At 47.9% G+C, this 24757-nt stretch overlaps 1 protein-coding gene across 1 annotated transcript; it reads right to left on the bottom strand.

The window, feature by feature from the left end:
• Nucleotides 1-1130: 1130 nt before the first annotated feature.
• On the bottom strand, nt 1131-24641 carry LOC106608676 (DNA-directed RNA polymerase II subunit RPB1-like). Its single transcript, XM_014206776.2, is given in 32 exon segments — nt 1131-4845; nt 4848-4910; nt 4912-4974; nt 4977-5158; nt 5161-5403; nt 5563-5712; nt 7773-7886; nt 8181-8367; nt 8689-8892; nt 10935-11117; nt 13603-13808; nt 13933-14140; nt 14277-14540; nt 14774-14979; nt 15946-16051; nt 16299-16470; nt 17137-17320; nt 17602-17824; nt 18376-18579; nt 18776-18870; nt 19074-19242; nt 19381-19590; nt 19805-20015; nt 20407-20531; nt 20652-20784; nt 20917-21137; nt 21493-21654; nt 21766-22047; nt 22235-22411; nt 22965-23101; nt 23277-23409; nt 24294-24641. Coding segments are annotated over 32 exon segments (5910 nt in total). The 5' UTR covers nt 24381-24641; the 3' UTR covers nt 1131-4239.
• Between the last annotated feature and the right edge of the window lie 116 nt (nt 24642-24757).

Raw genomic sequence — 24757 nt, 5'->3', positions numbered from 1 at the left:
ACACAGTGACACACTGCATAATCACCAGCCTGGAAATTCTTATGCGGTTCTACAGGGACCCAATTACACTTTGACCCTTGGGGATTCCTTAATGATGATAGTGGGCTGGGCTGATATTACTATTTCTTAACACTTACATTTTTACTTATGTGGGGCACTGATTTTTAGGAGTGGTGTCCAGCAAACTCCATAACTTGAACCTTGTTCCCCATAGTATGTTTTTTGTAAAGTCAGTCCGGACAATGGTGTCTGCTAAATGTGTACAGCTGTCGTTTCTCTCATTTGGTCAATATTTCAGACTGTTATATTGATATGCATTGATTTAATCAAGGCAACCTAAATTGGCACATTTTGAGGCCCGTCTACATCCTCAGTATTCCCCTGCAACATCCCATTTTGGCTGTGGTGAGGATGCAGGGTTTGATTACCAAATACACCAACCAAGATGGAAAAAGAGAAGTCCACATTCTAAATAGACACAAGTGTGTGACTGTGACTCAGTGGACTATATTAGGTGACTGGAAAATAGTCATCTTTGGCATTCAATCAGTATTAGGCTCCAGTTCCATTTCAGCCCCGACACTTTGTGTTCACAGATCTCAAATAACTAAAGGTCTCACCAAGCCCCCTCATAGGCTTCATGGAGTGTCTACCATTTTTCTTTCACCTATTCATATTTTCCAGCTCTTTTGACACTGAACGTTAAGGGGCTAGGGTTAGCGGATAATGTTTGAAATGGAACTAGTCCCTTACGACATCTGTAGCCATGGTGACAGCTGGCTCTTTATCACTAAACCACAAACTAAGGCAAAGATGTGTAAGGAAATGAAGCAAGCTCTCCTGTCATGCAGGGTTTTTAACTAGGAGATGAGATGAATCGTATTGCAGTAGCTATGATAACTATAGTGATGAGCCCTGAAAAAGAAACCAATAGCCCTTACAGCAGTTTTATTGTATATGGGGCTATTGATAAAAACCTCAGATCCAGAAGGCGTTCACCCTAACCCCAAATTCTAGTCTTACCCAAGAATACTTCCTCTTATACATATCCACTTATATAAAAGGGATTTGTTAAATCCCTCAGTTTACTGGTAGTACTGACAGCAACTCTTACAAATAAGACACACAACCTGTAGTAAAACTTTATTTTTTTTCTCAAGTCAAAAAAACAAAACATACAGAGAATGACATATTGGATTGATTTCAATACAGTGGCAATTTATTTTAATCCTTCCTTTTCCCCAGACACCCTGTCCAGTCTTTTCTCCAACTCAAGAAAACCCTGTCTCTCCTTCGACCGACCGACCGACCGACACACACACACACACACACACACACACACACACACACACACACACACACACACACACACACACACACACACACACACACACACACACACACACACACACACACACACACACACACACACACACACACACACACACACACAGACACAGAGTCCTGGTATGTTTGAATTGACTGGACGACACAGGTAAATCAATGGGATATGATGGTAGTGGACAAAGTCACCATGTCATGAGGCGATTATGGGAGAGACCAACTGCATGGATTTCAACAGTGTATTGCCAACACCTGTATCCAATGCAGGTGGTACAGTCCAGTCAATTCAAAATCACCGCTGTTGAAACACATTTGGTAGACAGGGCGAGTTGTACCAAAAACGTTCCTGACCATGAACCAGATTAAGATCCCAACAAATTCAGACTGCATCCGAGTACCAGTCCCACCATGGAAGTCCACAGGGATCGAATTCCATTCCCTCAGGACTCCCAGTTCCATACAGTACTCCACCCCCCTCCCTCCCACCAACGCCGAGATTACCAATCACAGGTACATACACTGGTAGAAAAAAGGACAAACACCGATTTCAGAAAATAATCAGTATCACTTGTGGATGAAGAGGGGGGAAGGAAAGCCAGCTAGTCCAATCAAAAGTGGGGAACGTATCATTTCCTGTCCTACTGCTTGGAGGGAACACCAGAGGAAACACAATCTGTGTTCCATAGTCATACAGGCAAGAGAATCAAACACTTGTCCACTTCATCAATCAAACTAGGCCTAGTAAAGTGTAAGAGCACCCGGATGTGAATGTCAAGTTTGTCTATGCTTGGTCCATGGTTTTCATAAACTTCCAAGGATTCACTGACGCACTAATGTAGTGGGTAGGGGGATGTAGAGGCCAAAAGTGCTCCGAAATGGCTGGTCTCCTTTGTTAAAAATCACTGAACAGAAACTGACGCTTCTAGAGAAGTTCTGTGAACTCAACTGAGGGCCTACGTCGCCCTCCAGCGGTCAAGAGCGTAACTGAAAACACTAAGCTGAACATTGCATTTTCTACCTTAACTGTAGTAGAGCCACTTAGCGGAAGCCTCATGAATGGACTGCATGCAACATTTTCCTTTCTACTACTGAACGAGAACGCGGCGGCCATCTTGGCCCAAATTGGAGCCGGAATGGCAGAAACTGAACAAGGCGATTGGGAAACAGAATGGAAGAGAGACCCTAAGGGGGAGAAATCGAACATACCCCCTCCGTTCCCTACCCCTTCATCCAAAGTACCTGAACACAGACCCTCTTTGCAAACAGCTCTTACCAAGTCAGAAGCAAACGAGAAAAAAATACTTTAAAAAACAAAATCATTGGATTCTCAATTTATCCTCTATACTGATTCACACAAGTAGTACGTTTCCCTTTTCTTTCTTAAATAAATTGAACTCATTTACATTTTCTAATTAGAATTATGGAACACGTATTATTGAAAGGTGGGAGGGATTTCAAATAAGAGCGCTTCAACCTAAATCTGGATGATTAAAATGTATTAACAGGTTGCTACTCATTCATAAACAATGACGGAAGCAACGACACCGACCAACTAGTATCCCTCTTCCACCTAGAAACGCCCCGTTCTCTCCTAAAACCAAACAGAATCAAATAGTAATAATATTATCTCATTATTCCATTCTAAGTCTTTCATAAACCTCATACTTCCCAGTGTTTTAAGAAAGAAGTGGTTTGCTGGGAGAAAAAAAATAATCAGCTTTTTGCTGTTGTACACAAGTCTCATCTAATGGTGAAGAGCACAGGGATGCTGGTGGCTGTTTTTTTGACATCTTTCAGGCTTGTCTTTGGGGTGAGGGTAAAGGGGTTTATTTGGAATGTCATAGAGAGGTGACAATACGTCAACATCTCCCTTTCGGCTTTCTGCATCCATGACCTGACCATCTGTCGTCCTGGGCAGTCTTCATTTGCAGCCCATGACTATGTGCTGACCTGCAGTATCATGGCAACCCTTTCCACTACTCCCACTGTTCTGAACTGCACATGTGTAATATTTTATGCTGTTCATCTCAACGCTGGCCAGCCGCCTTTAGTTTATTTAGTAAATATTTTCTTAACTATTTCATGAACTGCATTGTTGGTTAAGGGCTTGTAACTAAGCATTTCACCGTAAGGTCTACACCTGTTGTATTTGGTGCATGTGACAAATAAAATTAGATTTGATATATCAAAAGCATTAGCTCAATTTTTTCTTCCAACCAAAACAGCAACTGAAACTGAAAAACTAAAGATACGTTTTAGTAAAATCTGCAATAAAGACCACCTCAACTCTACTCTGGTTCTTTTTCTTGGAAGCTTTTTAAGGAGAGAACTACAATCCACTGGTAGATTTTTCAAGGCTTTTGGCAATACTCTCCCCTACAACTATACATCCAACAGTGAAGTTCAGAGAGAGAGAGAGACTGGGTGCTGGGAAACAGGGGGGTGAAAAGGAGGGAGGTTTTTGTCAACGTGGTAACCACATCTCCCTCCCCTCTGCTTTCCTCTACTCTGCTTCAACCCCCTGCATGAAAATTAATAACAGAAACAAAAGTTCTAGTTCAAAAGGCAGCCATTTCTCCTGGCTAAACTGTTCAAGTCTATCAAATACAATAGTAGGAAATATTTTTAGGGACCCCACCCCCCCACCCCCAAGTTGGACAAGGCTGGGGGTACAATGGTCCCCAAAATATAAAATTCACAAGTGGGATGCCCAGGGTTTTTTTCTTTCTTTGTCCACCCAAACCACGACACCTCCAGCAGAGAGGCTATCCTTCAGTTATCCAGCCCAGGGGCTTGGATTGGGGCAGGGAGAGGCTATCCTTCAGTTATCCAGCCCAGGGGCTTGGATTGGGGCAGGGAGAGGCTCCTCAGCCCCCTCTTCTCCTCCTGGCTCCCTCAGTTGTTTTCCTCGTCACTGTCGTCTGGGCTGATGGCCGGGCTGGTGAGGGTGAAGCTGGGCGAGGGGTTGCTGTAGCCCGGAGACAGGGGGCTGTAGGTGGACCCTTTGGGGCTAGTTGGTGAGTAGGTGGGGGAGGTGGGAGAGTATTTGGGTGAGGTTGGAGAGTATGTTGGGGAGGTAGGGGAGTACTTGGGGCTGGTGGGGGTGTAGGTGGGCGAGGTGGGCGAGTAGGTGGGCGAAGTGGGGCTGTACTTGGGCGTCGTCGGTGAGTAAGTTGGGGAGGTGGGTGAGTATTTGGGAGAGGTCGGAGAGTACTTGGGCGAGGTGGGGGAGTATTTGGGGGAGGTGGGGGTGTACTCTGGAGAGCTGGGGGAGTAAGAAGGGGACGTAGGGGTGTATTTGGGCGAGGTGGGTGAGTAGGAGGGCGAGCTGGGGCTGTAAGAGGGAGAACTGGGGGTGTAGGTGGGCGATTGGGGGGTGAAGCGCGGGCTGGAGGGAGAGTAGGACGGGGAGGTGGGGGAATAAGAGGGGGAGGTCGGGGAGTAGTTGGGGCTGGTGGGGGTGTAGTTTGGAGAGGTGGGGGGAGTAGGAGGGGGAGGTGGGGGGAGTAGGAGGGGGAGGTGGGGGTGTAGTTGGGTGAAGAGGGGCTGTAGCTTGGAGAGGTGGGGGGAGTAAGAGGGGGAGGTGGGGGAGTAAGAGGGTGAGGTGGGGGGAGTAGGAGGGCGAGGTGGGGGGAGTAGCTAGGCGAGGTGGGGGAGTAGCTAGGCGAGGTGGGGGAGTAGCTTGGGGACGTAGGGCTGTAGCTTGGGGACGTAGGGCTGTAAGAGGGGGACGTGGGGGAGTAACTAGGGGAGGTTGGAGAGTACGAGGGGGACGTGGGGGAGTAACTAGGGGAGGTTGGGGAGTACGAGGGGAGGTTGGGGAGTACGAGGGGAGGTTGGGGGAGCACGAGGGGGAGGTTGGGGAGTACGAGGGGGAGGTTGGGGAGTACGAGGGGGAGGTGGGGCTGTAGTTGGGGCTGGTGGGGGAGTAAGAGGGGGAGGTTGGGGAGTACGAGGGGGAGGTTGGGGAGTAGCCTGGGCTTTGGGGGGTGTATCCCCCAGGAGAGCGGGGCTCGTAGGCCGGGGAGGTGGGCGAGTAGTTGGGAGACATCGCACCTCCTGGAAAAGTAAAAACGTAGAGACATGAGAAATAAAGAAAACTTGTACACAGAACATCAAGCTTCAGTGTTATTCCTCTAACATGGAAAAAGGTAATGCAGTCACTCCTGTGTCAGTTGGTATTTCAAACCAAACTGGTTGTTTTGAATGGTGACCAACCTGGAGAGGGGATGTAGGGGCTGGCTGGCCCCGGGGACCCAGGAGATCCAGGGGTAGGGGACCAGGCCGGGGAGTAGCCCGGAGAGAAGCCACTGGCGTCGGATGCTGCGCTGGGAGAGAAGCCTGCTGCTCCGGGAGTCATCCCGCTACCTGGAGGTCAGAAAGAGTCAGGGCATGAGTCAACGGAACAGTAGAGTCAGGGCATGAGTCACCGGAACAGTAGAGAGTCAGGGCATGAGTCACCGGAACAGTAGAGAGTCAGGGCATGAGTCACCGGAACAGTAGAGAGTCAGGGCATGAGTCACCGGAACAGTAGAGAGTCAGGGCATGAGTCACCGGAACAGTAGAGAGTCAGGGCATGAGTCACCGGAACAGTAGAGAGTCAGGGCATGAGTCACCGGAACAGTAGAGAGTCAGGGCATGAGTCACCGGAACAGTAGAGAGTCAGGGCATGAGTCACCGGAACAGTAGAGAGTCAGGGCATGAGTCACCGGAACAGTAGAGAGTCAGGGCATGAGTCACCGGAACAGTAGAGAGTCAGGGCATGAGTCAACGGAACAGTAGAGTCAGGGCATGAGTCAACGGAACAGTAGAGTCAGGGCATGAGTCAACAGAACAGTAGAGAGTCAGGGCATGAGTCGCCGGAACAGTAGAGAGTCAGGGCATGAGTCGCCGGAACAGTAGAGAGTCAGGGCATGAGTCGCCGGAACAGTAGAGAGTCAGGGCATGAGTCGCCGGAACAGTAGAGAGTCAGGGCATGAGTCGCCGGAACAGTAGAGAGTCAGGGCATGAGTCGCCGGAACAGTAGACAGTCAGGGCATGAGTCGCCGGAACAGTAGACAGTCAGGGCATGAGTCGCCGGAACAGTAGAGAGTCAGGGCATGAGTCACCGGAACAGTAGAGAGTCAGGGCATGAGTCACCGGAACAGTAGAGAGTCAGGGCATGAGTCACCGGAACAGTAGAGAGTCAGGGCATGAGTCACCGGAACAGTAGAGAGTCAGGGCATGAGTCACCGGAACAGTAGAGAGTCAGGGCATGAGTCACCGGAACAGTAGAGAGTCAGGGCATGAGTCACCGGAACAGTAGAGAGTCAGGGCATGAGTCACCGGAACAGTAGAGAGTCAGGGCATGAGTCACCGGAACAGTAGAGAGTCAGGGCATGAGTCACCGGAACAGTAGAGAGTCAGGGCATGAGTCACCGGAACAGTAGAGAGTCAGGGCATGAGTCACCGGAACAGTAGAGAGTCAGGGCATGAGTCACCGGAACAGTAGAGAGTCAGGGCATGAGTCACCGGAACAGTAGAGAGTCAGGGCATGAGTCACCGGAACAGTAGAGAGTCAGGGCATGAGTCACCGGAACAGTAGAGAGTCAGGGCATGAGTCACCGGAACAGTAGAGAGTCAGGGCATGAGTCACCGGAACAGTAGAGAGTCAGGGCATGAGTCACCGGAACAGTAGAGAGTCAGGGCATGAGTCACCGGAACAGTAGAGAGTCAGGGCATGAGTCACCGGAACAGTAGAGAGTCAGGGCATGAGTCACCGGAACAGTAGAGAGTCAGGGCATGAGTCACCGGAACAGTAGAGAGTCAGGGCATGAGTCACCGGAACAGTAGAGAGTCAGGGCATGAGTCACCGGAACAGTAGAGAGTCAGGGCATGAGTCACCGGAACAGTAGAGAGTCAGGGCATGAGTCACCGGAACAGTAGAGAGTCAGGGCATGAGTCACCGGAACAGTAGAGAGTCAGGGCATGAGTCACCGGAACAGTAGAGAGTCAGGGCATGAGTCACCGGAACAGTAGAGAGTCAGGGCATGAGTCACCGGAACAGTAGAGAGTCAGGGCATGGGTCACCGGAACAGTAGAGAGTCAGGGCATGAGTCACCGGAACAGTAGAGAGTCAGGGCATGGGTCACCGGAACAGTAGAGAGTAAGGGCATGAGTCAACGGAACAGTAGACAGTCAGGGCATGAGTCACCGGAACAGTAGAGAGTCAGGGCATGAGTCAACGGAACAGTAGAGAGTCAGGGCATGAGTCAACGGAACAGTAGAGAGTCAGGGCATGAGTCAACGGAACAGTAGAGAGTCAGGGCATGAGTCAACGGAACAGTAGAGAGTCAGGGCATGAGTCACCGGAACAGTACGGTAGCAGGTGGGATGGACCATGCTGTACCCCCAGGATATTGTCAAAGTCCACCCAGGTTGAGCCTTACCAATGCTGGGGGACCAGGCACCATAGGCGGGGGTGGCTCCAGTGTTCCAGGGGGTCATGGCTGGGGACATGCCACTCATGGGGCTGGGCGCCGAGCCAAAGAACATTCCGGTGGCTATGGAAAGGAAGACACATTTTAGACCACATTTCATATCTTCATTGAGATGTATCCATATACATGAGTTGATAAATGCATGGATACTTTGAAGAAAAACAGACATTCTGAGAACATACATGCACACACATTTCCTATGTTGTCTATGTTGTTCAATCAGTCCACACCAATACATTTCAACATACAATCGAAAATGTAAATCTGGTGATTGAAAATGTCCACAGGCTGAACAATTCCATTTCAATTCTTGCTTAATTTTATTATTCACTGTGTGGAATATTCGTGGCCACTCACGTCCAGCCACGCTGATACCAGGGATGTTGGTGGGGATCTCCATGCCGTATTTGCACTTCTCAGCGTCCAGCAGCAGGTCAAAGCAGCCCGTCCCGCAGGGGGCCAGCTGGCCCAGCATAATGTTCTCAGACACACCCTTCATAGGGTCACTCTCCCCGTGGGATGACGCCTCCATCAGCACGTCCACCTGGGACAGGGAGGGAGTGTAAGAACAGGAGGCCCCCTTTTCTCAAATCAAAAGTAGCTTAATGCTGATTTTCATTGTTTCCCACTAGGGTCCGATCCAAACCTGGGAACAAGGTGAGCGGAATCTCTGGCCAATCAGTGACACCTGGACCCCCAGGCTAGGTACTGTACATTTCAGTACTCCTACTATTAAGGACGGTGACTAGAATTGTTACACAAGTCATAAATATGTTCTAATGAAGAAAACTAACTTATACCAATACCTCTGAAACATCCTCCCAGCGCCCTTCCACTTTTCCCTGCCCCCTCACGTGACTCTTACCGTCTCCTCAAAGGAGCACTTCATGAGAGGTCCCGTGTCCTGTCTGTTGATGCCGTGACGTGTGATAGCCATCAGGTGACCGCGGCACGTCATGGTGTCGCAAAGCAACGACAAGTGGCGGTAGTTGACGTAGGAACCATCAAAGGAGATGACGTGGTTCAACTCCCTCTCCAGCGCCTTACGTACAGCCTCGATACCCAGCACCTAGAAAGGAGGAGAGGGGAATGAGTTACGAACATCGCAAAAAATACTGACATGTTTGGGCTATGCGGCAATTCATGTACTTTTCAGGTTTAGCAGTGGAGTAACATTCTTTTTTATATATACAGTGCCTCCGGGAAAGTACTCAGTAGACTTTTTCCCCAAAAAATTACGTTACAGCCTTATTCTAAAATGTACTAAATAAAAACAAATCTTCAGCAATCTACACACAATACCCCATAATGACAAAGCGAAAACAGATTTTTTGAAATGTTTGCTCACTTATTAAAAATGTAAAACAGAAATACCTTATTTATATAAGTATTCAGACCCTTTGCTATGAGACTCGAAATTGAGCTCAGGTGCATCCTGCTTCCATTGATCATCCTTGAGATGTTTCTACAACTTGGAGTCCACCTGTGGTCAATTCAATTGGACATGATTTGGAAAGGCACACACCTGTCTATATAAGGTCCCACAGTTGACAGTGCATATCAGAGCAAAAACCAAACCATTAGGTCAAAGGAATTGTCCGTAGAGCTTCGAGATAGGATTGTGTCAAGGCACAGATCTAGAGAAGGGTACCAAAAAGGTTCTGCTGAATTGAAGGTCCCCAAGAACACAGTGGCCTCCATCATTCTTAAATGGAAGAAGTTTGGAAACACCAAGACTCTTCCTAGAGGTGGCTGCCTGGCCAAACTGAGCAAACGTGGAAGAAGGGCCTTGGTCAGGTAGGTGACCAAGAACCCGATGGTGACTGACAGAGCGCTAGAGTTCCTCTGTGGAGATGCGAGAACCTTCCGGAAGAACAACCATCTCTGCAGCACTCCACCAAATCAGGCCTTTACGGTCAAGTGACCAAGGCACATGACAGCCTGCTTAGTTTGCCAAAAGGCACCTAAAGACTAAGACCTTGAGAAACAAGGTTATCTGCTATGATGAAAGCAAGATTGAACTCTTTGGCCTGAATGCCAAGTGTCACATCTGAAGGAAACCTGGCACCATCCCTACGGTGAACCATGGTGGTGGCAGAATCATACTGTGGGGATGTTTTTCAGAGGCAGGGACTGGGAGACTAGTCAGGATCGAGGCAAAGATGAACAGAGCAAAATACAGAGATCCTTGATGAAAACCTGCACCAGAGCACCCAGGACCTCAGATGGGGTGAAGGTTCACCTTTCAACAGGACAACGACCCTAAGCACGCAGCCAAGACAATACAGGAGTAGCTTCGGGACAAGTCTCTGAATGTCCTTGAGTGGCCCAGCCAGAGACCGGACTTGAACCCGACCTGTAATCGCTGTCAAAGGTGCTTCAACAAAGTCCTGAGTAAAGGGTCTGAATACTTATGTAAATGTGATATTTCTGTTTTATTTTATTTCTGTCCCCCTTCTGAAACCTGTTTTTGCTTTGTCATTATTGGGTATTGTATGTAGATTGATGAGGGAAAAAAAATATGATCAATTTTAGAATAAGGCTGTAACCTAACAAAATGTGGAAAAAGTCAAGGGGTCTGAATACTTTCCAAAGGCACTGTGTGTGTGTGTGTGTGTGTGTGTGTATTTATATATTTTTTACATTATTTGTTATCATTTAAGATTGTGAGTCAATGTCCCAGCTTGCAAGCTGTGAGTTTGGTGGCCATTAGACCTTTTTTTAGATTTTTTAGGCATGCCTGTTTGAAGTTTTCCTTTCTGTATCTATTGGTTTCTGTCACCATCCTAACATAATTTGCTAGGGCTCACCGACCCAAAGGAGTCAAGGCAGAGCTGGCCCTGGACACAACGGAAGGTTGTTGTCTCCCTGGGCACATGTGCATCCAACACGGTCCTCAAATGCTGATTTCTCACATGAATGCACACATTTTGGTTACAGACCATGTACCTAGGCCTATGACCCCTAATCTTAGCGAGTGCAACCATATTAGCAGGCTAGTTAATCGGTTTCGTAACACCATCATAACTACCGTAGCAATCGGTTGCCATCACAACTAGCGTAGCTATTACAACTAGCGTAGCTATCGGTAACTATGGAATCTATCCGTACCGTGAAGATCTCTACAATGTCGTTGGAGGTGGTCCTGACAGGGTCCACGTCCTTCTCACTGAGGACCCTCATCAGTCCCACGCCATCTGTCTCCAGGATCCACTCCTGCAGGGCCTTGAACTCTCCCTCCTCTGTAATGATGATCTTCTTCTTGTTGTCTGTCTGGGGCAAGTGCATGTACACCTAGGGAATGGAGACGAAGATCAATACCTGATGGGTTAACGATCTGGATAGGTTTCAGCCATATTGTTTAGGTCAACCAGTGTGTGTTAAGTCAGTGGTAATGTAGTAACGGATAAGGGAGGTAGCTAAGAGGTAGATAAGTGAGGTACGTCTGGTAAGACGAGGGGTGGGGTGTGTGCATTTGTCAATAACAGCTGGTGTGCAATGTCTAATATTAAGTAAGTTTCGAGGTAGACCACACTATCAATATTTTTCATAGCCGTCTATTTACCGCCACAAACAATGCTGACTGCTTATGGCTTTATACAGCTCGTTGAGTGCAAAAGCCTATAAGCAAACAAGAAAATGCTCATCCAGAAGCGTGGCCGGGGACTTTAATGCAGGCAAACTTAAATCAGTTTTACCTCCTTTCTACCTCCATGTCACATGTGCAACCAGAGGAGGAAAAAAACAACTCTAGACCACCTTTGCGCCACACACAGAAACTTAAGCTCACCCTCCATTTGGCAAATCTGACCATAATTCTATCCAAAAACTATAGCAGGAAGTACCAGTGACTCGCTCAATACAGAAATGGTCAGACGACGCGGATGCTACGCTACAGGACTGTTTTGCTAGCACAGACTGGAATATGTTCCGGGATTCATCCAATAGCATTGAGGAGTATACCACCTCAGTCACCAACTTCATTAATAAAGTGCATCGGCGACGTCATCCCCACAGTGACTGTACGTACATATCCCAATCAGAGACCATGGATTACGGGCAACATTCGCACCAAGCTAAAGGCTAGAGCTGCTGCTTTCAAGAAAACGGGAAACTAATCTGAACGCTTATAACAAATCCTGCTATGCCCTCAGATGAACCATCAAACAGGCAAAGCGTCAATACAGGACTAAGATTGAATCCTACTACACCGGCTCTGACGCTTGCTGGATGCAGCAGGGCTTGCAAACGGACTACAAAGGGAAACCAGCCGCGAGTTTCCCAGTGACGCGAGCCTACCAGACGAGCTAAATGCCTTTTATGCTCGCTTCGAGGCAAGCAACACTGAAGCATGCATGAGAGCACCAGCTGTTCCGGACGACTGTGTGATTACGCTCTCTGTAGCCGATGTGAGCAAGCCCTTAAAACAGGTCAACATTCACAAGGCCGCGGGGCCAGACGGATTTCCAGGACGTGTACTCAGATCATGCACGGACCAACTGGCAAGTGTCTTCACAGACATTTTCAACCTCTCCCTGACCGAGTCTGTAATACCTACATGTTTCAAGCAGACCACCATAGTCCCTGTGCCCAAGAAAGCAAAGGTAACTTGCCTAAATGACTCTCGCCCAGTAGCACTCACTTCAGAAGCCATGAAGTGCTTTGAAAGGCTGGTCATGGCTCATATCAACACCATCATCTCGGAAACCCTAGACCCACTCCAATTCGCATCCACATTACCAACAAACTATCATGGTCCAAACACAACAAGACAGTTGTGAAGAGGGCATGACACAAACTTTTCACCCTCAGGACACTGAAAAGATTTGGCATGGGTCCCCAGATCCTCAAAAAGTTATACAGCTGCACCATCGAGAGCATTCTGACCGGTTGCATCAAAGCCTGGTATGGCAACTGCTCGACATCCGAACATAAGGCGCTACAGAGGGTAGTGAATACGGCCCAGTCTATCATTGGGGCCAAGCTTCCTGCCATCCAGGACCTATATACTAGGTGGTGTCAGAGGAAGGCCCCAAAAATGGTCAAAGACTCCAGTCACCCTAGTCATAGACTGTTCTCTCTGCTATCACACGGCAAGCGGTACCAGAGCGCCAAGTCTAGGTCCAAAAGGCTCTCAAATGACCACCTGTACTATTTATATTGACCCCCCCTTTGTTTTTACACTGCTGCTACTCTCTGTTTATTATCTATGTAGTCACTTTACCCCTACCTACATGTACAAATTACCTGGACTAACCTGTACCCCCGCACATTGACTCGGTACCAGTACCCCCCCTGTATATAGCCTCGTTATTTTATTGTGATCATTTTTATTTTATTTTTTACTTTCGTTTATTTAGTAAGTAAACTATGTCTTGAACTGCCTTGTTGGTTAAGGGCTTGTAAGTCACCATTTCACTGTAAGGTCTACACCCGTTGTAATCGGCGCATGTGACAAATAACATTTGATTTGATTTTGAGAGTATTTAGATGGTAATGTAGTAAAGGATAAGGGAGGTAGCTAAGAGTATTAGATGGTAATGCAGTAAAGGATAAGGGAGGTAGCTAAGAGTATTAGATGGTGATGTAGTAAAGGATAAGGGAGGTAGCTAAGAGTATTAGATGGTAATGCAGTAAAGGATAAGGGAGGTAGCTAAGAGTATTAGGGGCTGAGATGTAAAATGGTGCCCAAGTGAAGTTAAGAAATCAGACATGATGGTGTATTTTGAGTGTGTGTGTATATTGACTGTGTGTGTGTGCCATGTGACCCCTCGGTTACCTTGCTGATCTGCTCGATGCCCTGCAGTGTCATGTCCGTCAGCATGTTGGACTCGATGCACCTCAGGAACACGTCGTCGTCCATCTTGTCCACCACTTCCTCATCCTCATGGAACTTGTTCTCGTCGCTGTTCATGATGCGAATTCGCAAGACCAGCTTCTCGGCGTTGTCGTCATTGAAGATACAGTTCAGATCATCTCCGAAACCTTCAGGGAGAAAAGAGGTTGCATTTTTGCAATAGGTTGTGTAGGGATTATATGGTCCTTTTTACTTCCAACACTTCATTATAGATCCATCAAGCGGTGTTTGCTTGTGTTCATTCATCCCCACCTGCATTGATCTTCTCTGCGATCTGCTCCATGGTCAGCTTGCGGTCAGTCATGTGTTTGCGGTCGAGCTCGATGCGGAGGAGCCAGGGGGAGATGCGAGTCACGTCGAAGTCAGGCATCTCATAGTAGACGTTGACCCACTCCTGGTCCTCCGTCACCACCGTGCTCTGGGGGTTAGGGTCGTAGTAGATGGCTGTGTTGGCCGTCACCTGGAGAGAGGGAGAGAGGAGAGCGAGGTTGTTGTTGTAAAATCAGCACGAGAAGAAAAGGAACAACCTAAGAAAGGAGATAGTTGGCCTAAAGTTGTTGACTGTGGTCTACCACATCACATTCTCCACTGTTCACCTTTCTGAGGGTGGTGTGTTCCAGCCGACAGAGGATATCCTTGGCCCGCTCGGCATCGCGGGCCGCCTGGCCCAGCAGGAACACGGTGAGGGAGGGGGTCTTGGGCCTCTTGGAGATGTTGATCAACTCCTTGAGACGCGGCACGCCCAGAGTGACGTTCTTGGCCGACACACCAGCGTAGTGGAAGGTGTTCAGGGTCATCTGGGTGGCGGGTTCTCCCAGCGACTGGGCGGCTAACGCCCCCACCATCTCACCCGGGTGGGCCTAGAGGACAGAGAGGGAGGTAGAGAAGTAATTACATTAAATGATGTTGATTGAATTAGATTAATAAAACATTTTAAAAGATCCCATCAAGCTGTAGGCTTGGTTTTCTACACCTTACTTTACACTGTTCATTTCAATCTAGTAACATCTTTAGTTCATAGAAACCAGTTTTGGTGTTGACCCTCCCCCTTCCAGTCTCTCCCAGCATGCTGTGCGTGTAGAGCTCTACTCACAATAGACTGGTTGAACTTGCTCTCGATCTCCCCCAGTAGCCAGTCGTAAGCCTCAGTGCTCAGCCGGAATTCGTCTGTCATGCGTCGGGAGCTGAGCGTGGAGCGCAGGTGGATGTTGAAGAGGAGGGTGGCGTTCTGCTGGGCCTGTCTGCTCAGGTGGTCCTCGCCGTTCACAATCACCAGCTTCTTACTCAGGTCTTGGACACCTGCGGCGTGTAAAAGAGAGGGGAGACGTTTTAGAATGTCAGAATGTTTTATTTTATGATTACTTAGCCTGGCTTAGTGGTCGAGTTAAAATTGCTTTTTGCGAGAGAGAAATTTGGTACCAAGATGGCAGGTATCAACAACATTTACTTAGTTACTAAAAGAAGTGCAGCTAGTCCTTATTTTTAGAATGACGCATTGTACACCAAAAGGTAGTCATTGGAATGACAGAATGAATCGGGTAGCATATCAAGTACTATGGTCTTCTAAAACAACACGTCTTTGTCTTCATGACAACAAACGTCACTGTGACCGAGGCACTTTGTGCCCAATTCAGGCTTGAGACACGTAGACTTAACGTGGATTTAAATTAATAAAACATGGACTTAAGTCCAGCATTTTCTGACTTCAGTACAAGTCTGAATAGGGCCCTTGAAGCACAATACTGTACTCCGTGTAGTGCAGTACTGAGTAAAGGATCACACCATCTCTCTCAGCATCCTAGTCTTCATAGCGTTAGGAATATGGTTGGGCACCAGAAGCTTTTTATAGCCGTCTGAAAGGAGCGCAGCTTGGGGGCAGGCCACAGACCAGACTACAATCACTTTGTTCACATGATTTGTGAATCATTCCAATGAATGACATGGTTGACAATGGGTGTGATCAACTTTCACCCATCAAGGTCACTTCATGTGATGGTGTGATAGCTCAGAGGCCTATTCACAATCCAAGTGGCCATAGAAAATGAATGGTATCAAGCTTTTACAACTTAGACCAGGGCTAATCAATACCGCTCTGCTTAGCGTTTCTAACTACACTTATAATTGCACTCACCTGGTGTCCCAGGTCTGAATCATTCCCTGGGTTAAAAACAAGTGTTCTGGCTCTGACTGACTATATGGCACATCTTTAGACGGTCTACAATATGGGTCTATGGTGGCTGCAGAGTGTATGATTGTGGTACCCACCCTCTACCACTCGTAGGGGGTTGAGGTCTGTGGGGGTGCGGGGGTTGATCCTGAAGATCTTCTGGGCGTTCCAGATCATCCTGGCCAGGTTGCATGGAAGCACCACCTAGTGAGGAGCAGGGACATAACTTCTTTAGTACTGTAAAGACCTAATGCATTGGGCTGAATCAGTGGGATATGCTTGCAGTGGTGACATTGGGAGTGGGAGTGTTCCTGGGAGTACATGGAAGTGAACGAGTGTGCATGTGTGGAGATGTGTACATGTCTGGAGAATCTGGAGATGCGCAAATAAGCCATTGTGTGTTCATATGCTTGTGTGTGTGTGTGTGTGTGCGTCTCAGTCCCCCTCTCACCTTGCTGTCCCCAGTGGGGAAGATGGCCCTCAGAATCTCTCTGTCCTCCTTCATCTTTTCATACTCTCTCTCCAGGGCACTCTGCACCTGGGCGTTGGTCATCACGTCCTTCACCACGTCCTCCTGTAGGGTGCGCCGCAGCGCCCGCTCATTGGTGCAGTCAAACCTGAACCTAGTGGTTGAGGGAGGTGGTTTAGGGAGGGACGAGATAAGAGGGGAGGAGGTTTAGGGAGGGACGAGATAAGAGGGGAGGTGGTTTAGGGAGGGACGAGATAAGAGGGGAGGTGGTTTAGGGAGGGACGAGATAAGAGGGGAGGTGGTTTAGGGAGGGACGAGATAAGAGGGGAGGTGGTTTAGGGAGGGACGAGATAAGAGGGGAGACCGACAGACTGACAGTGGAGAGTTAAGCCAGTTGACCCTGGATGTGTGGCCTGTGGACAGTGAGCTGCTGTACTTAAGAGCGTTGGCATTAGAGTGTACGTGATAAATAAGATGGTCGTGGAGAGATGGAGACTATGAAATCCAGTGTTTGGGTTTGTCGTTACACTGTCAATCATTACGAGAAGAGAAGGGCTTGTACTAGTTCAAGAACCTTAGTGAATCCTCGAATGACTAAGTGGCAATATGACATTAACACAGAGCTTAGTGAGAGCCTCAGTCTCGTCCCAGATCTGTCTTTCCCATACAGCTAACTCCTATGCTTGTTGCCATGACCTTAGGCGTTGGCAAGACAGCTCAAACAAATCTGGTACCGGGGTAGGTGAGCCGAATTACACCACACCCAAAACTCTAGCCGCCATTGTCCTCCCCGGCAATCCCACTTCCCTTCACCACTCACTTCTTCTCGAAGGCCTTGTTGGAGGGTTTGAGCGTGGCCATGTTCTGGAACTCCACAGCCTCCCCGGCCAGGCCGTCCTCTCCGTAGCGTAGCTGCACCACCTGGTTGATGGAGTTCCTCACGGTGGCGTCGTACTTCACCATCACAGACTCCATGGACTTGATCAGACGACGCTGGATGTAACCTGAAGGAACCAGATGAGGAAAGAGGTTCGAAGAGCATTTCAACCACCGAGTCAACTAGCTATGTGATCACGTCTCTAGTCTCCTCTCCCTAATCGTGCCGGGGTCGTAACCTTCACCCCTTCTTACCCCTCGTACCCTTCATTAACCAGTGCTTCTAACGAGCTTAAACCCTGAACCTAACCTCAAGCCCTTCCCCCCACCAGTCTGACCCTAACCCCTACCTCTTCCCTCTCCCTGTCTCTGTCCCTAACATCTCTCATGCCTCAGCCCCTTCCCTCACCAGTTTCGGCGGTCTTCACAGCCGTGTCAATAAGCCCCTCTCTGCCTCCCATGGCGTGGAAAAAGAACTCCGTGGGCGTGAGGCCAGCCAGGTACGAGTTCTCCACGAAGCCTCTGCTCTCAGGGCCGTAGTCATCCTTGATGAAGTGGGGGAGCGTGCGGTGCTTGAAGCCAAAGGGGATACGTTTACCCTCCACGTTCTGCTGCCCCACCACAGCAATAACCTGAGGGCCACAGAGAGAGAGATGGTTAGACAAAGAAGACAATAACCTGAGGGCCACAGAGAGAGAGATGGTTAGACAAAGAAGACAATAACCTGAGGGCCACAGAGAGAGAGATGGTTAGACAAAGAAGACAATAACCTGAGGGCCACAGAGAGAGAGATGGTTAGACAAAGAAGACAATAACCTGAGGGCCACAGAGAGAGAGATGGTTAGACAAAGAAGACAATAACCTGAGGGCCACAGAGAGAGAGAGATAGTTAGACAAAGAAGAGAATTGAAGTTAGTAGGTGTAAATTGAGGACTGTTTTCTGCCGTCATCCATACAGGAATAAAGTGCCAATGATTCTGTGCCGATCAAAAACCCACTGATGTCTGAAACAACCCTGGGTCGTGTTCGGTAGAGCAGACCCTAGTGAAATGTTTTAAAACATTTGTAATGGGAAACGAAAATGTGCATTTGTTATTGGATAGGTTGAGGTAGTCCCTGCCCGTTTCAAAATGTTTTCCCTACTGAACACAGCCCAGTTTTTTTTTAAGACCCCTGGGCGTACCTGAGAGATGTTAATCTTGGAGCCTTTGGAGCCGGCCACCACCATGGACTTGAAGTTGTTGTACTCAGACAGGGACTTCTGGGCGGAGGAACCCGTTTTGTCACGGGCGTCGTTCAGGATGCGATTCACCTGGTTCTCAAAGGTCTGCCTCAGCGTGTTACCAGGGGTGGGCTCCAACTCGTTGTTGTGGGCCTTCTCAATGACCTGGAGAGGAATGCAGGAAGAAAATGTAACGGAGTTAGATAGTGGAGCTTGGCTAGGGATCATATCTATTCTATTCCATTCTATATTTTTCTAAGCAATTTTCAGGGGATTTCCCCATCATGAGTACAAGAGGAATTATTTTTCAAGGAATATTCTGGAACTTTGAAGAAAGCTCCCGATGAGAGAAGGGACTTACCTCTATTACATCCTGCTTGGCCTTCTTGATGGTGTTCTGAATGTCAAGGTAAGTCTTTGCATCAGCAATAGAATCACCAATACCAATCGAGGCACCTAGAGAGAGTATATGAATATTAAGAACGGAGGAAATATTGACTAAAATATCTGCATTTAGAATAGTTTAGACACAAAATCGAACCAGTTAATTGTTTACTTCAAGTGGATTTTAAATGAGTTGCCTTTTCCTAATCTGACCATTCCACCCACTGATGCACTCTTTCAGTGCCCACCCAGCTCAGCCCAACCCAGGTCCTTACCCTCAATGAGCAGCCAGTTATTCACCACCGTCTGGATGTTGGAGTAGAAGAGGCGGGTGACGTCGTGGCCCATCTCCAGGAAGCAGATGTGGACCAGGGAGCCAGCAGAGGTACCCAGGGACTTCTTACACAGGATGCCCATGATCAGCTCTCCATTCTCCACTATCACCTGGGATGTACAAAATGACAAAAATAAGACCCTGGATTCTGCACACATTAACAATACAAGAGGATTTTTTTCCTACAAATCCTCATTGCCACATGAGCATCTCAGGGTGTTTAGCCAGCTGAGTGTTCAGTATTTTACCTTGGTGTCCCCAGGGGAGATGTGTTTGTAGGGCCCACTGTCCTCCTCGTCTGGGTGGGTGCTGTGTGTTCGGATGGCGTTGATGTGGCCCGGGATGATGAGGCTGAAGATCTGCTTGCCCGTCCAGAGCGGCCGGGGCTTCAGGATGGCTGGCTGGGGCACCTTGCCGTCCCACGTGGACAGGAACATCAGGAGGTTCATCACATCGCCCTGGGGGACAGATCATGTTCCAGAATGAGTGTAGGAAGATGAGTGTGTGTTTTTCGAAGTGCGTGTGTGTGTTTTTTGTGATCGTCTTCAACAATCTTACGCCAACTTTTACAAGCGTTCCATTTTTGTTTAGCATAGTGCTGTGTATTGATGTCTAAAATTCCTGACAAACATTGACTTTGGGCTGATCGATCCCTAATGCGGCCCTCCTTACCCGCTCTAGGAAGACATCCCTCTTGGTGAACTTGCGCACCGCTGTGAGGGTGTCCTGCACGATGCCCATGACGGGCCTGTTGGACTGGGGGGTGACGATCATCCGAGGCACCATGGCAAGCTCCTGGATCTCAGCTCTCGTCTCCAGGGACTGGGGGAGATGCAGGTTCATCTCGTCCCCGTCAAAGTCAGCATTGTACGGGGTGGTTACACTGTGGAGCAGGACGGAGGAGGGACCAGTGGTTAATGTCACCATCCAGGATCTGCTTGATGTCATATGTTCAATGATATGTAATGTGTCTTATGCGTTAACATTTGCTTTCAATTTGAGAAAATTTAAGTTGAGAAATTATATTTGATGACAATAGGTTCTATATCAATTTTCTACCCAACATTCTTGTCAGTGTTTACACCAACAAACAATAACTCCTCAGGTATCCTGCCTGGGGCGTGGCCTGTAACTGGGGCGTGGCCTGTAACTGGGGCGTGGCCTTAACTGGGGCGTGGCCTGTAACTGGGGCGTGGCCTGTAACTGGGGCGTGGCCTGTAACTGGGGCGTGGCTGACAGACTTGAAGGGATCATTCAGGACTTGATAGTAGTACCTGAGGTTCATTCGAAAGGTGGACCAGGGCAAGATTCGGACTCTGTGCCCCATCATAGACATTTTATGTAGCGTGGGCTGTCTGTTGAAGATAATGATGTCACCATCGCACATATGTCTTTCCACCTGAGGGTGACAAAAATGAGTTTATAAAAGTGACATTGCATTACATCAAGTTCATGTCAATCATATTCCTTAGTAAACATTCCATGATAAATAACGACCATCTTGTCTGTTGAGGGTTACCTTGTAGCCAATCTGGAGGTGAAGGTCACTTGGTTTGGGGTGAAACCGCAGGTCGATTCTGTCCCCGTTGTCGCGGATGATATATTTGGCTCCGGGATATTGGCTGTTGCCTCTGCGCACCAGCTCCTGTAACCTGGTGACATATAGGACAGCCAGCATTATAACCAATACACAATTCTGTCAGTTTAATCAATGACTTTATCGCAATGACGTAAAGGTAGAGGTCAACGTTTCAGGGTGTGCCCGTCAACGTTTCAGGGCGTACCTGTCAATGTTAAAGGGTGTGACGATTTCAGGGAAGGTCATGTTGGCTGCGATGGAGCGCGGGACGCCCACTTGGTCGATCTGGAGGTTGGGGTCGGGGGTGATGACGGTTCGGGCGGAGAAGTCCACACGTTTCCCCATCAGGTTACCTCGGACTCGCCCCTCCTTCCCTTTCAGACGCTGTTTGAGGGATTTAAGTGGGCGGCCCGATTTTTGCATCGCCTGGGAGTTGAGATTAAGTCAGAGATCAGCACAAGCACATTCAGAACAGATTATCCTTTACAACTATCAGTAATCATTGAAAATGAAATAAACCCAGTTATTATGGGTTGAATAGTTGTCCGTCTTATCAGTTTTTAAAAACACTTTTGAAGCATCCAATAGTCTGTGAATATGTTTTTCTATGTGTTCTGAAATTTCATTTGGTGTTACTTCTAATCTAACTTAACAGTCTTCAATTCAAACCAAAACAGTAAGAGTAAAGCTTTATAGTAACACTACACATCGGCCAGGGTAAGAAGTACAGTAATGTTGTGCCAATTGGTGCCCTCTCAAGTGTCACTGCAGCTGTGTGTACCCTGGGTAGGCCTGGCAGCTCATTGTCCACCATGGTGGCCACGTGGAACTGCAGCAGCTTCACGTCCTCAGCGATGACGTGGGCCGCCGCGCCGCTCTGCTCGTTCCGCCGCAGCTGGTTGTTGATCTTGACGATGTCGGCCAGCTTGTGTGTCAAGTCGTCCTGGGCAAAAGAAACAAAAAGGACACGATGTGGTTAAACAGAGGTAAACGACGGAGGTAAAACTTAAACAATCTCAACATTTCTCTTTAACAGTTAGTCGTTCCTCCTCACCTGGTTACGAGCAGAGCCCTGCATGACGACGGCGGGCCGGACAGCCAGTGGCGGCACGGGGAGTACTGTGACGATCATCCACTCGGGCCGGGAGAACTTGGGGTCCAAGCCCAGGATGACATCCTCCTCGTCCGAGATACGCTTGAAGATCTCGTAGACGCGCTCTGGGCTCAGCAGGATCTTCTTCTCCTGTGAGTCCTCGTTCACATGCTTCCACTCAGCGTACAGCTCCAGGCCCGACCGGCGGATACGCGGCTGGTAGCGCCCACAGCCACCGTGGCCCTGGGAGTGTCAGGGAGAGAGTGTGTGTGCATGGGAGAGAGTGAGAGGGTGTGTGTTACAAGAGGAAACAGAATCAGACAGATGTTACTAAGGGAGATGAAGCAGACAAAGAGAACAAAAACAATACATGTTCTAAGTATCGATGTCCTACAAATGACATGTCGACAAGCATCCCCGGTTAAAGTACCTTCTCCTTAGTGATGTCCTCACTGTCGTGCTCCTGCTGGTCCACTCCAAACTTGTTGTCCATCTCCTCTCCGCCCTCGCAGATGTTCTTGCCTTTACACAGGTCGTACACGTGGGTCAGACGCTTCCTGGGCTGCCCCTTGGACTTCTGCAGGATGTCTTTGATCTTTGGGTTATTCTAGAAGGAAGGAAAGACCATCACATAATTTATGGGGCGGCAGGTAGCCTAGTGGTTAGAGCATTGGGCCAGTAACCAGAAGATTGTTAGATCGAATCCCCGAGCTGACAAGGTAAAAAATGTGTTGTTAGGCCCCTGAACAAGGCAGTTAACCCACTGTTCCTAGGCCGTCATTGAAAATAAGAATTTGTTCTTAACTGACTTGCCTAGTTAAATAAAGGTTAAATAAAAAATATATATAAAATTAAAATCAACAAGTCATTGGAACATGTGTAACGCAATTCCCAGAACTAATATGCAATCATTAGCACGATTTATTCCATAGTGCTTATACCCATAAAATGACAATCAATTAGATATATCAGGAGTTAATGTAGTGCTATATATTCTGTGTGTATGCTGTGCAGCGCAGATGTTTGGAGGTATAGTGCTGGTCAATTTCCGTTAGCCTCACAAGAGAATCGAATGCGGGAGCGGATTAGTACATGTTACATATAGGTAGCGTAGCTGCACTGTAGGTAGTGATATGAGTTAGGAACGGAGGGTTACTGACCGTGTCGACCAGAAGCTTGGAGCACGAGTAGCAGACACATCGGAGGACCTTCATGATCTTGTTGACGAAGCCCACGTGGAAGACAGGCTTTGCCAGCTCTATGTGGCCGAAGTGGCCCGGGCATTCTGTCATGTTGCCTGAATAGCAAAAACAACAACGCTTTGATGACATTCCAATACGGTAGTGGTGACCTAACCTTCGCCACAACTGTTTGGGTTTGAGAATAATAATTTAAAAAAATGACTATCAAATTCAAAACAAGTGTTTTATTATCATTGAGATGAAAATTGACTGCCTGGTAACTTTTGGTACCTGCACACGTTTGACACCTTCCGGATCGTTCGATGACCCCTTGTCTGGGGTCCATCAGCCCACCAAGTTTAGGACGTCCTCCTTCTGTGGTCTCGGGGTACTTGATTCCCCCTTCTGTGACCGACATCCGTTTCTAGAGTGACACATCCATGGTCAACATCAAATCCGGTTCCAAAACATGAATAGCCCAAGTACATACACAAAACAGTAAAGCTGTCACAAGTTTACGCAGACATTGGAAAATGGCTTACATATTTCTCAAACCAACCTCTTACAGGCCACACGGGAGACGAATTCAAATAAATAACTGCTACAAAATCAGTAAATGAATCAAGATATGGACAGTACCTACACTTCAATTAGAACATGGTGCTACACTTCGATCAGTTGCATTTCTAAACCAATATTGGTACTATCTGACAAATCACTTGTGTGAGGACCAACTCATTAGATGAAAATCAATTGGAGGCGAGGAAATTGACAATGCAATGATTAAGGACTGTGTAAGCAATGTATTCTATTATACCAAACTAATAATGAAACAAAGAAAACATGCATAACTTTGACTTTATTGACGTGACCTTTTATTACGATGTAGCTCCCACATATATTGTAGGTCATAACAAGACGGAACATCTAGGCTTGCTAATGTTTGTGCATTTAACTTTTAGGGAACACCAATATAGTAGTGCAAAATAGCCAAGTTCAGTAAAAGTAGCTAAAAATGGTCTTTGTTTACATTTAGAACTTTCAATATAAAAAGGGAGTTTGATTCATGATATGGCTTAGCTCAGATGAATAATACTGTGTGTGTGCTGAAAGTTGGTCGAACTTCCTACAAAAATGCTGTTGCTAGCTCAAGCTCCAACATGGCTTAGCTAGCTAGGCTATCTGCAAACGACTTGCTACATCCATTTCATTGTCATAATACATTCTAGGTATTATCATGTACAGTTAAGATCAATGTGAGAACGTTCATAAAGTAAACGAATCCCCCCACCCCAAAGCAAAACCTACAAGCTCATCTGGGCTGATGATGCCGAATTGCACTCTCTTGATGAGGCGCAATGGGCATGCGCTGTCGCCGGAGGGCGGTCCGTGCATCCTGTCTATTCAAAGAGAAGCGTCCTCCCTCGGCACGCCGCTTTTGTAAGAAAGAACAGCTTTAAATGCCACCAGGACTCTGGCCAGGCCGCCAACGGTGACCGGAATGTCTCCGAAGGCGATATCACGAAGACCCACGTTGGTTATTGCCCTTGGAGTCTATTTATTTACGTTTTACTCCTATCCACTATGGCTACCAGCTGTCCCCTCCCTTTTCCTGATCTACACTCCAGTGCGCTCTACGCGCATCTGAGTTTGAAAGCAGCCAACGCGTGTTTATATAGACTGGATACTTTGGTACAGGTTGACACACTCAACGAAGCAGGGGCTGAACAGTCAGGAGGCGGGTTATGGATCTGTGTAGTAAAACGTTAATT

The sequence above is a fragment of the Salmo salar genome, chromosome ssa07 (assembly GCF_905237065.1).
Source record: "Salmo salar chromosome ssa07, Ssal_v3.1, whole genome shotgun sequence".
NCBI lineage: Eukaryota > Metazoa > Chordata > Actinopteri > Salmoniformes > Salmonidae > Salmo > Salmo salar.
This window is presented reverse-complemented; position numbering and strand designations above follow the sequence as displayed.